The sequence below is a fragment of the Syngnathus typhle genome, linkage group LG6 (genome assembly GCF_033458585.1).
Source record: "Syngnathus typhle isolate RoL2023-S1 ecotype Sweden linkage group LG6, RoL_Styp_1.0, whole genome shotgun sequence".
NCBI lineage: Eukaryota > Metazoa > Chordata > Actinopteri > Syngnathiformes > Syngnathidae > Syngnathus > Syngnathus typhle.
The window spans coordinates 8,960,833-8,972,988 of record NC_083743.1 but is presented as its reverse complement, the minus strand read 5'-3'; the positions used below and the strand labels follow the sequence as shown (position 1 = coordinate 8,972,988).

The window sequence follows — 12,156 nt, the reverse complement described above, 5'->3', positions numbered from 1 at the left end:
TACATAAATGTCTCGCCTACGTTTTGGTTGATTTCTTCTTATTTTCTTTCTTTGAACCCTACAACGTGAAGACGGAAATTATGTGACGATGCAGGTATTTTGATGTCCACTTGGGGTCGCCTTCCTCATGTTAACAATGTTAATAAAGACATTACAAGTACAGTCTAATAAAATAAAACTCTGTTCAATGTTTTGTTTCTTATGTAAACAGTACAGTATAAAGACAGTCAATGCATAAATATTTATTGACTCTGTTAAAAGTTTTTTTTTCTGATGGCCAATTTTCTGATAGGCCAACAAAAAGGAAACTCATATAAGGAAGCTGTAAAATACAAAGACAAGATAAGGCTTGTTGGTGTATGCGTGGCAGCCTATCTCAACTCACACGTTTTCTTTCTTCTTCTTTTTAGCGCCCCTCAGGCTAAGTACAGAATGACAGAGTAGAACATACTGAACTGTAACACTGATGATTCCATTAACAGCTGCTGACAACCACTTAACATGATGTACCAAGCATTTAGAGGTCGTGTACATAACGTGTTTGTAACTTGAACTTATCCAAATGCTCAGGCTGTTGAAATTCTTGTTTCCATAGCAAAAACTGTTGAACCTTAAAAAAACAACAACATGAAACTCGTGCTCCTCTGTACGTATAGTGCAGGGATAGACAACAATTTTATTTTCTACAAATTCAGAACGTTTTGCATAAAAGAGAATCACTGATGCACATTTGTTTTTTATTTGATAAAAGGGGGGGGGGAATCACAGGAAACTATACTAGAACTAAAATAGGTGAATATGCGAATCCACGTCTGCTGAAACATGAATGTGCAGGCCTTTATTGTTGTTTTGAGTTGTAATATCATCATTCACCACTAGATGACAGACATGGCTAAGTTGTATCTTCTCTATGTGAGTCGGCCTAATGTTTTTTTTGCAAATGTGGAATGATACGACACTTGTCCTCTGGCCTGGGAACAACCTAGTGGCTGGAAAGAGGGAATTGATATATTACATCTATTGCACAATAAATAAATATGGGAACAATCCAGCAAGTCATCATTTATGCAATTATCTTTGGAACATCGAGTAACGTTTTGCATTCCAAGCCCATTTCTCAGAAGTCACTAACTTCAACTCCATGCACACGACTCTTGATTGCACTTGAATGCATCACGTCAGTTGAGCAGCTTTGCAGACATCCTGGCTGCAGACAAGAAGTAGTCACCAAACCTTTTGGGGGCGGTGGTGATGATTAACAGGCGTCTGTCCTCTTGTTTACCCTCCAGTTTCCTCCACACCTCTTTTTATTTACGCCCACCGACAGAGGGGAGGGAGCAGGCGGAAAAGAGCTTCCAGCGCTGTGGAACTCACCTTGAGTTGGGGCTGGGACAAAAACAACCACTATGAAAGCGCTCTTGTTTGTTTTGATGCTTGGAGTTTCTCTGGCGTCTGACGCTCTCGCTCCTGCACACCTCGGAACGCCGTCGCTCGGCTTCAGTTCGTCGGTCCGGTCGGTGTGCAAGCCGATACCGAGCAGCCTGTCTCTGTGCCACGGCATCGGCTACCGGCACATGAGGCTACCCAACCTGCTGGGCCACGACACTCTACGGGAAACCCAGCAGCAGTCTGCCGCCTGGCTGCCGCTTGTCTCCAAGCTGTGTCACCGGGACACTAAGAAGTTCTTGTGCTCCTTATTCGCTCCGGTATGTGTGCCGGACTACAGCGGGCCGGTCAGCCCGTGCAGGAGCCTCTGCGAGGCCGTGCGCGACCACTGCGTCCCCGTCATGAGCGCCTTCGGCTTCCCCTGGCCGGAAATGTTCAACTGCAGCCGCTTTCCACGCGGGACCCAGCTCTGCATCCCTCCAACTGGGGAGCAGGATGCGCGAACAATGGAGGAGATCACCCACGAGGAGGCGCTCAAAGGTTTGTGTGCTGCTACTAACTTTCTGAAACATGCAAACTATGGCCCGGGGGCAATTGCGGCCCACTGTCTTTTCTGAAAATATTCTGTTACGTTAACAATTAAAACTGCTTTATTGATGAGATAGGTTCAGCTTACAATAGTTACTTTGTGTAACCCCGCCTACATTCATTAATTATACATTAGAATGAGTCCATTTCTGCTGCAGATGGAGACATGTATAATCTCTCCTTTCAGGAAGTGTCATTTGTGAAGCCTGCAGTCTTGCAGCTGAGGGAGAGACTGACATCCAGGACAACTATTGTCAAAGTCCATATGGTGAGGAAAGAAATGACGGGGTACTCTTGAGAGCAGACCATTAAAAAAAAAAAAAATATTTGTTTCCCATCCACATGAGCTGTTATTTGTTTTACAATGTGCCCGAAATCACACGTTTTGTCTCTTGTCGCAGCATTGAAGATGCGTCTGGGCAGTGTGTCAACAGTGGGAGGAGACCTTCAACTGGTGCCTTTGGCCCGAAGCCGCATCCTGAGGTGGGCAGGGGGAGGTGCGGAAAGGGCGGGAATTAGAGGCGCGATGGCCCATGATGCTCTGTGGCTGCAGGAAGGCGGCACTTGTGCGTGTCCCGGCTTGGACTCAGCAGACAACAAAGATGGTGTTGTCGGCAGGGAGGTCATGGACAAAAAGGTGAACGGGGTCTTGGATGGATGGTATTTGGCACTGGCTCAGGCTGAGGAAGGAAGGCTGGTGTTGACTCGGTTGGTGCGCTGGACGAGAAGCGACAAAGATCTAAAGAAGTTCATCAGGAGACTAATGAAACAAGCCTGCCCTGAACTGTAGCCATTCGGTCTGTTCCCTATTAGCAGCTCTTTTTCGACATGTCCCGTTCGCAAAAAGCCTCTAAATAATGAATCAGCCTCGCACAGACTTTTAAGCCAGAAGTGTGAAAAGTTAACACAACTCAGCATTCTGACCACTTACACATTACATTTTAAAAGTTGTTTGCTCAAGTTGTTGCAATATTATATTTTGTTGTAGGTTTCTATGTGATAAAAGATCTGCTTTTAATTTGGTGTCTCACGGGGTAGTATTGTACCTTTGACACAATTATGTAACCATGCAGCAATACAACAATGTTCTCATTGTTTGGTAAATATATGCATACATATTAAAACAGGATAATGAGGAAACACTCATTAGTCACGCTTGTTGCGGTTTTATATCATTGGGATATTGCTGTTGTATCAAACCAATCACGGCTCACCGGTTTTATGAAGCTGAGCCGTGATTGCTTGTGTCCAGAGATGTTATTTTCAGTTGAAGGCAAGTGGCAAAATGGCCGCCCTCTGAGATGGATATAAATGGGTCAAACGTTCTACTTAACTCATGTCTCACTAACAATATTAATCAGAATGCCGTGTTTAGACTAGTGTGGGCACATATAACATAGTATTCTTGGAAAAATAAAATTGGGGTTGACTTCCTCTTTAACATATGCAGTATTTATAACAAATAAGCAAATGAGAACTGAACACTAACAGTTTTATACTGTGTCTCAATACTTTTTTTTGCATTTCATTGTATTTTTTGTCAACCATTTGGTTAATTTAGTTAATTTGAGAAGATCTTATTGTAACTCATTGCATTTGTACTCCATAAAGAAGGTTTATTGCCTGTAATGGGTTTGTTTTCCTTCAACCTCCCATATTGAGCGAGTAAAGTGGGAAACTTGACTCAAAGTCGAACATGCTCGTCTGCAGCTGTTAACTTGATACATCCAATGTCGGCTTCACTTTGTCTCAGGCGGCAACGTGACTCTGCTTCCTTGATTATATATGGTGCATAAAAAAACATTAGGTGGTTAAGATTGGAATTGATGACAAATACTATGCAGCAATAATGCAACTTGGTCTTACTAGTTTTTCTGGCTGTAGATTAGAAACTATCAAGGGATAAACACATGAACGTGATGCCTAAATAATTCATAGCTTCTGGTCTCCAACCTTCACTCACACTACACACACACATACAGTATGCACACTTGGATCTAGCAGTACTTGGCGAGCTGGTTATCTGTAACCGTATTTTGTAGAGACTAGGTAAGTGTCTGTTGTGTCTGCAGTAAGTGAGTGTTGTTGTTTTTTTCGGTTATGAAATGTTACAAGGAATCAAAATGAAGTGTTAATTCGCTTTTTAACGATAATCCACTCAGTATAATTGACGGATACATTTTGAATTAAGATGATCAAATGTCGGCAGTTTGTCTCTGTCCTATTCATACATACTCATATATCACATTAAACACTTTAAAATCATGAGTATGGTTAAAATCACTTGGATGGTACGTACTCTGACTTTTAATAGCGTTGCGCTTCTAACTTTCCCATAGCAACCACAGACTTGTCTTCCTGTAAATGATTGATTAAAACCCATGATAGGTGTGCAGAGACAAAGATGGTGTCCCCGGCCATCGCATTGGCTTTCCTCCCCCTCCTGCTGACGCTCCTCATCCGATATCGTTTCTACTTTGCGTTGTTCTACCGAGCGGTCCTGGTCCGCCTTTGGAAGGACTGCATTACCGGTCTGAGCCGTGAAGAGCGGGCTTACCAGTATGTTCTCACCCATGCCATACCCGGGGACCCTGACAGCATCCTGGACACTTTTGATGAGTGGTGCAGCAAGGTGGAGTACATCAGTAATATTGGACCTAAAAAGGGTGAGCGCTGGATATTCACAACCTTTACTATTGTCACTTTTCAATGAATAGAATTAGAAATATATCAATGGTTGGATTTGTGGTTCCGGTATTTGTACTGTATCTGCATTCGTCGTTTGTAGGAAAGATTCTGGACCGGCTGCTGCTGGAGCAGAGGCCTCTGACGGTCCTGGAATTGGGGACCCACTGCGGTTACAGCACTGTGCGTATGGCCCGGGCTCTACCATTGGGTGCCAGAATCTACAGCGTTGAGATGGATCAGAGGAATGCTGCCATAGCTGAGAAAATCATCCGCCTGGCAGGCTTTGACGATGACACAGTGAGCGACACAATCATAATTTCTTGATATGACTTGATCTACTCATGTGTTGACTTTTGGAAGTAAGAAACGTAAAGCTGCGTTTCTTATCGTTCAGGTCGAGCTGATTGTGAATCCGTCGGATGAAGTAATCCCACGGTTGCGATCTGATTTTGGTTTGGAGAGACTGGATTTGGTCTTCATGGACCACTGGAAGAAATGCTACTGTACTGATCTGCAGGTAGCAATGGACTACATGACTATATCTTCACGTGTATGGGTATTTTTTTGTTTTGGTGATACTAAATGTCTATTTCTTGATATGACGGTGTTGCAGATGTTGGAAGGTTCTGGTCTACTTGGGAAAGGATCTATAATTATGGCAGACAATGTGCTGTTTCCCGGCGCTCCCAAATTTCTCAGACACATTCGCAAGAGCGGCTTGTACGAGTGGAAGATCCACCGCGCCACTCTGGAGTACAGCAAGGGTATCAGGGATGGGATGGCAGAACTGGTGTACCAGGGGATTATGTAGACCAATACAAGTGCAAGTCAGCCTCCATCCAGCATTTATGGATGGCTACAGATTGGAGAATGTCTGTGCATGGTTAATTCTAAAAGTCCCTCGATCTACTTACATTTACAAAATAGTAATACAAAATGTAATGCAGAAAGTGAAACTGGTGGTTTTGATGTTAACTATATTTTACATGGATTTTGAAAAACCTCCCAAATTATGACATAATGCTTCTTTTTTTGTTTTTTGTTTAAATAAAATGTTTACTGTGTTTCAAAGTGACTTTATAATACATGTGAAAAAAAAATGGAAACAATCAGGCGAGTTTACTGCAAAATCTTTCCAATAAATCTCCTTGAGTAACACGTTTTATAGCTGACTCAGCTAAAATGTATTGTCAGTTGGTGTCACATGAAAAACATGATATGGCCAAGGTTAACTGGTGAGAAGGGTTTAAACAGGATGTACTATTAAACCAAGAAATATGAAATCCCCTGTGAGGAACTTTGCCGCCAGGAGCAATTTTACCAGCAAGCAATGTCCCGCATTGACCAGCAATATGTTATTGGATGATGCATACGTACCACATATTTGTAGTCATAGTCATTTTTGTAGTCAACAAAATCACATGTTAATAGCAAAAGTAAAAAAACACTTTCTTTGTCAAATCATCCATTGGTCTTGATCTTGGTCTTGCCCTTCCATGTCCACCTGACCAATAGAAACAAAGAAATGGGTGAACTCCCTAAATTTCATCATACTTAAGATCCACAGTAGTGCTAGTGACATATGAAAGCACCTCATTGATCTCGCCATCGTCAGGTGACTCGTTGTAATCGTTCATCTCGTCCATGTCCTGCATGTCTTCTTCATCTTCGGACTCCTCCTCGGTGTCCTCCTCGTCTTCATCATCTTCCTCTTCCTCCTCCTCATATCCCCCTCCCTGCATTCGGAAAATGAAAACAGTAAAGGAAGGCACAGTTTTGCTTGCAGAATACAAGTATTGATAATAAAACGGTAAATACTATTAATACAACTGCATTCACGTAGAGCTTTCATTTGCAGTAAAGTTAGAACCAAACGTATCATTTTAAATCACATAATGTTGTCCCACTTTATCTATTGTAAATAATACTGAGCCCCCATCCGCCCCCATTTTCTTCAAGATGTTATGACACAAATAATGTCTGTTAATATTAGATGACGACAAAAACAATATCCAACCTTTCCATTATTATTTGATACAAATATAGAAGTACCTCAAAAATAGTTTTCCCAATTGGTAGTTGATTGTTGTCCTTCTCAGCAATGCTCTGCAACTATGGCAAAAGAAACGATAACGGTATGCTGTGGGAACTGAGTGAAGAACTGACGCCCAGCTCGTTAATGCGGGTTAAGACCTTACCCAGGTTTGATGCTGCTGTTCTTGCTGCTGGAGCTCTGTCTCGTCTACGCAAGGTCGGTCCAAGTTGAACCACAGAGACTCAGTTATTCGGGGAAACAAGGAGGGGAACAGCGTGGACATGTCAGCTTCGGAGCACACCAAAACAGAGAAGCAAACATGTACTTGACATGAACTTAGACGCGTTAAATAAATAAAAATAAAAAAAGCTTTACCTACGCGCTCTTATTTATTAATAGTCATAACTGACAAAGCCAATCAAAACAAAAAAAAAAGATAATATTGGTGGAGTTACCATCCGTTTTTTCGAAAATTCAAAATAGAGATGTCGGAAGTTAGGAGTGTTCACCAAATAACGCCCGACTATTTCCGGTTGGGTTTTTGTTGCGCTAAGGTTCCACTTCGGAGGTGGAAGTTGGAATCAAGAGGCCAGAAAAGTCTTGCCAAGAATACAGGGGTCAGTATCTATGACTATAACTGAAAGAAAAAAAAAATCTTTTTTTCTGTTTATTTTTACTTTTATTTTGTTGTGTATATATTTTGTTGTGTTAATTTCCATATTTTTAAAAGCTTTTTTTTTCAATTATGTTTCCGTTAGTTTTTAAGTGTTATTTTTATAGTATATATGGTTTTATTTCTATGTATTTTCAAATTAATGCTCCAGTTATTTTCTTAGATTTATTTTCATTTTTATTATTTAATTATTGTTTTAGCGATTTTTGTCCTCATAGTAGTGATGGAGATGTCCCAAGGAATCCCAAATATTCATGCAATTGTTTTTAGATTTTCAGATCTTGGTGTGGGCGTAGGTTTTGATGTGCACTTGAATGTTGGTGGCAGTTGGTTGTAGTTTTTTCTTTATAGTGAGTGTCTATGGTGAGAAAAGACTCAATGCCCATACAATCCCAAAACACTGGAAATTGTTCTCGCATCACCCAAAAATTCAGCAAAATTGAAAGTAACTTGCTTCCGTACACATTATCAGTAGTAGCTCAGAGGAAATCTTATTGTTATAATTCTGAGGTCACCCAGACATTTACTCTGTATGCAATGGACTAACCTTGAGATAAGACTAAACTAGCTCACGTGTAGACGTAACATATTCCAGTCACATGTCTTTTTTTCTACAATCACTCACACACACCCCCAATGGGAAGACTTTGGACTTTAGGAACACATACTTTATGTTATGACATCTTCATATTAAAAGGTCATCTTTGCTGACGCTCGCACACCTTCCAGTTTCTCCGCTAGTCGGGTGTGAGATTTCTTGAGCTTCCGAACAATTTGCAGACAACCGCAATGAGGTAAACAATTTCATTCATCATTGAAAAGTACCTTCCCATCCTGGTTAGATTTTTTTTATTTTTAATTGCGACTGTCTGTAAATGGGAGCATATATTCATTGAGTAGTGTGATTTGAGAAGTGATCAATATTTTTTCTTATATAATTAATCCGATTATTGGAAGGATTTTCTACAGACTACCTGCTATGTGTTCTTTTAGTGCTCATGTCACGTTCAAACTCTCAAATATAAATTTGTTTTGACATGTTTGAATTTTTGTTAATGTTTGTAGCATTTCACAAGTTGTGGCAATAAGAGACCTCTTCTCTTACCTCTCAGTTGTTTTGTCACAATAGTGAGCAACTGGACTTTATAATGATTATCTCACTGAAAACAAAATGTAAAGAAAAAGCAGTGGTTGGAGAGCACGATATAATAGCTTCAGTTTATTAACATGCAAAGGAACCCCCCAAAATGGAATTAGGAAGTTATAATAGTAATTTGAAAAGTAAAATAAAAACATTCATTTCACTCAAACATGTTCCTCTTAATAGCAAAATCAGAGGAACTAATAATCATGCTGTCATTTCTCTTTGTCTCTCTTTTTACATAGAGCTATAGAATATGATTTATGTTTGGTCATCCCAGTGACTTTTTGTTGCAGAGCCATGTGGGTAGTGGTTCTGGTGCTGGCCCTTTCCAGGGGTTCTCTGTCTCAAGACAAACTCAACGTATGTCTTGATGGAAAACACCACAAAGTAAAACCTGGGCCTGAGGGAAAACTTTACCTCCAGGTGATGGAAACAAATGCAATGGATGCACAACTCATTCATTTTTTGTTGTCATTTACAATTACTATAAATAGCAATAAGTTCTTATCGTGTGTTTTCAGTGTGTGCCATGGCGTGATAATGCATGTTGTACAGCAAATACCAGTGCTGAAGCTCATGAAGATAACTCGTACCTGTACAACTTCAACTGGAACCACTGTGGTTCGATGAGCCCCAAATGCAAGAGGCATTTCATCCAAGACACTTGCTTCTATGAATGCTCACCACACTTGGGGCCCTGGATACAACCGGTGGGTGCTGCTGTTCTTGTGTCAGTGTAATCCACATTGAGAGACTAGATGGAGGGAATACAAGAAGTAGAAAGTTTGTCAGAATTAATATTTGTGGTGCTATTGTGTCACAATGCATCATCTTGTTAATTATGAGTTACTCATACTTTGTGCAGGTGGATCAGGAGTGGCGCAGGGAGAGAATCTTGAATGTTCCTCTGTGTATGGAAGACTGCCACAATTGGTGGGAAGACTGCAAAAATGATATGACATGTAAGACGGACTGGCACAAAGGATGGGACTGGAGCACAGGTGTGTTCTCATCACAAATGTGACTTACTCTTGGACACGAACGCTAAAAGATACTTGTTTCGTTCTGAAATATCTGTCTGTCCGTCCATCTGTTTTCCAAGGCGCTTATCCTCAGATTGTGTTTAATATGACCAAGTAAAAATGAATAATCATCTTTCTGTATTATAGGTGTTAACCAATGCCCTGAAGGCAGCAAGTGCAGAAAGTGGACTGATGTCTACCCAACGCCTAAATCCATGTGTGAACAAATCTGGTCTCAGTCCTACCTTTATACCACACTGTCCAATACATCAGAGCGGTGCATGCAGCTCTGGTTCACTGGGCCAAACCCAAACAAAAAGGTAGCTGAGTATTACCTCAACAATGCTCAGCAACCTGGTCATTTCTCACTCGCATCACTGCTACTCCTGGCTATATCATCTCTTTCTGCGTTGAGCTAAATTGGAATGTAGCCATTTACTTGCCTGTACCTCTTGGTTCTTAATCTAGACAGTTGACATGAAGTGTCTGCTCTATTTTCCTGGCTTATTACATCTGGTTTAGTCAGTAAAAATAAATCCACAAATCAGAAAAAAACTTAGTGACAGTTTTTTTTTCTTCTGTGCAATCCAAGCTACCGCATAAGTCTCTTTTCATTAATGAGATGAAAGTGATGACATTTCAGACAGTTTTCTTTCTTTTATTTCATACCAGCAACAGTACATATTAATAACATTTCTGTAAATATGCCAGAATTAGCAAGAAAGCTATTTTTTCATCTGCAGCCCCTAGAAACAGATGGTGTCACCCTAAAGGAAAAGCTAAAAATAAATAACAGTAGCAAAATACTAGCCATACATTTACTGAAAGAACTATTAGGCTAAAAGTATAAAACATCTGTTAACACTGACATTCAGTGAGTCTAATGCAAAAGCATTATCAGAGAGCAAACATTTCATTGTTTAAATAAATGAGAGCCGATACATGTTGCGTATTTTGCAAAACTGGCATTGATATTTTAGATGGAAATTGCTTCATGACATTTGACTCAGTCCGTTATCTAAAAACGACAACATTACAAACCAAAATGATCACATCCAGACAATTTTATCTTAACATACTGTACGTGCTAGTAACCGTAAGCGGGACAAAGTCAAGGTCCTGCACGATAAATCTTCTGAATGTCAAAGTATGACTCAGTTTAAAGTTATACTATCTGACGATTCGAAGATGGCCCTGACAAACTAGTAAAAATGAGGCCCACATAAAAAGTTAACATTTAAGCAGCTCGGACAGGAGCAATAAGCTGGGCAGTGCCGCACTAGTGGTTGGAATGTGAAGTGGGAACTCTGGTTTAACATTGTCATCGTGTATATTTCCTTTTTGCCATGACTGGTACCATTCTGTGGTAGCTTCATAACCCATGAAAACTCAAGAGACACATTCACATGCTCACTGAATAGAAGTCTCATGAGATTTGCTCATTCTCTGCATGATGTTGCACATGATGATGATTTGAACTGAAGTTTTGTGTCTCATATGTGGAATGAACTCATGTGTAATGGATTCTTGAAACTTAACAAGACAAGACAGACATTATTCCAACTTTGTGTGCAATTGAGACTTAATATCTTACCCATTTTTCTCCTCTGTCATTGGGTAGGCCTTTATTATTAAATAGTCCCAAAAATAAAGCAAAAATAAGATAATCAATTGTCTGCCTCAAGATGCTCTCTGCACTCCCATGAACAATGCCGCTTTACAATGCATCTAGCAAACAGGTGTGTGTCTAAGCAAATGGAACATGCAAATATGACTTATTTGGGAATAGTCAAATCGGAAGTTTACATTGTTGTTGACCACGAGAGTTACAGTCACAATACATTTTCAAGGACTTACCATAGAAGTCTTCAGTTGTGACACTCTGCCCTCTAGTGTGTGTGTGTGTGTATGTATGTTCTGAAAAAAGGAAAAGATTGCATAACAGGATCGGAGAGTATTAACACATAAATTGATTTTCTCAGTGCTGGATGCAGGACAAGCTGATGATCAAACAGCGCATTGCTTTGCTGTGCAGGTCACACCACAAAACCTATGTGGAGAAGGAGGAAGCACATGACCGTCATTTGTGAACTAGACGGATGCAGAGAGCAGCTTGGGGAACAAAATATTCTAATCACTAAGAGACATTTAATTTGTTTGCAGATAATTGGTTCCAAAAACCACCCGCGATTAGTGAAATCCGCAAAGTACAGTCACCAACAAGAAATACTGGGCAGGCTAACGCGTTAGCGGAAAGGTGGTAATTCGCGATCGTGCTAACACGCAAAAACGGACTTCTAAAGGAATGTAAACAAACATTTGGAGCAATACTGCATTGTCTTAAATGTTAGACACATGTCTCCTCAATTTAGAAGTTTTATTTTGACTTTTAGATGTTTTATTTTAATTTGGGGGGAAAAATCCGCGATGTAGGGAAGCCGCGATAAACGAAACGCGAAGTAGCAAGGGATCACTGTGTAAAGTCGCATTAGAAAAAGTAAAAAATTAAAACTAATGTTTTTAACGAAATGGGAAAGGTGCTTACAATAATAAAATATCTGCAAAGTGATCGGTCAATTTTAGCTTTTACTGTGAAAGTCTCCTCCAGACTTTTATGTGT

General features: G+C 40.3%; 4 protein-coding genes and 1 long non-coding RNA gene across 7 annotated transcripts; 3 read left to right on the top strand and 2 right to left on the bottom strand.

Moving 5' to 3' along the window:
* Positions 1-1,143: 1,143 nt before the first annotated feature.
* sfrp2l (secreted frizzled-related protein 2 like) lies at positions 1,144-3,603 on the top strand. The gene is made up of 3 exons (XM_061281641.1): positions 1,144-1,926; positions 2,162-2,242; positions 2,376-3,603. Exons 1-3 carry the CDS (start codon positions 1,407-1,409, stop codon positions 2,762-2,764), a joined length of 990 nt encoding a protein of 329 aa, XP_061137625.1. The 5' UTR covers positions 1,144-1,406; the 3' UTR covers positions 2,765-3,603.
* Positions 3,604-3,754: 151 nt separating this feature from the next.
* On the top strand, positions 3,755-5,677 carry tomt (transmembrane O-methyltransferase). The gene is made up of 4 exons (XM_061281654.1): positions 3,755-4,640; positions 4,763-4,959; positions 5,057-5,179; positions 5,276-5,677. Exons 1-4 carry the CDS (start codon positions 4,379-4,381, stop codon positions 5,471-5,473), a joined length of 780 nt encoding a protein of 259 aa, XP_061137638.1. The 5' UTR covers positions 3,755-4,378; the 3' UTR covers positions 5,474-5,677.
* Positions 5,678-5,764: 87 nt separating this feature from the next.
* Positions 5,765-7,227, bottom strand: anapc15 (anaphase promoting complex subunit 15). 3 transcript variants are annotated; one of them, XM_061281651.1, is made up of 5 exons: positions 7,073-7,227; positions 6,861-6,985; positions 6,715-6,774; positions 6,255-6,398; positions 5,765-6,166 (listed from the first exon to the last, which is right to left on the bottom strand). In XM_061281651.1, exons 2-5 carry the CDS (start codon positions 6,978-6,980, stop codon positions 6,119-6,121), a joined length of 372 nt encoding a protein of 123 aa, XP_061137635.1. In that variant the 5' UTR covers positions 6,981-6,985; positions 7,073-7,227; the 3' UTR covers positions 5,765-6,118. The 3 variants fall into 3 exon arrangements, with proteins under 3 accessions (XP_061137635.1, XP_061137636.1, XP_061137637.1); XM_061281652.1 differs by having other exon boundaries at positions 7,077-7,227; XM_061281653.1 differs by having other exon boundaries at positions 7,153-7,226.
* An 858-nt stretch (positions 7,228-8,085) lies between these two features.
* folr (folate receptor) lies at positions 8,086-10,085 on the top strand. The gene is made up of 5 exons (XM_061281650.1): positions 8,086-8,164; positions 8,808-8,937; positions 9,036-9,224; positions 9,380-9,515; positions 9,684-10,085. Exons 1-5 carry the CDS (start codon positions 8,160-8,162, stop codon positions 9,953-9,955), a joined length of 732 nt encoding a protein of 243 aa, XP_061137634.1. The 5' UTR covers positions 8,086-8,159; the 3' UTR covers positions 9,956-10,085.
* On the bottom strand, positions 9,191-12,082 carry LOC133155962 (uncharacterized). Its single transcript, XR_009714758.1, has 3 exons — positions 11,394-12,082; positions 9,371-9,456; positions 9,191-9,268 (listed from the first exon to the last, which is right to left on the bottom strand). It is a non-coding gene; the product is annotated as an uncharacterized LOC133155962 (long non-coding RNA).
* Positions 12,083-12,156: the final 74 nt, after the last annotated feature.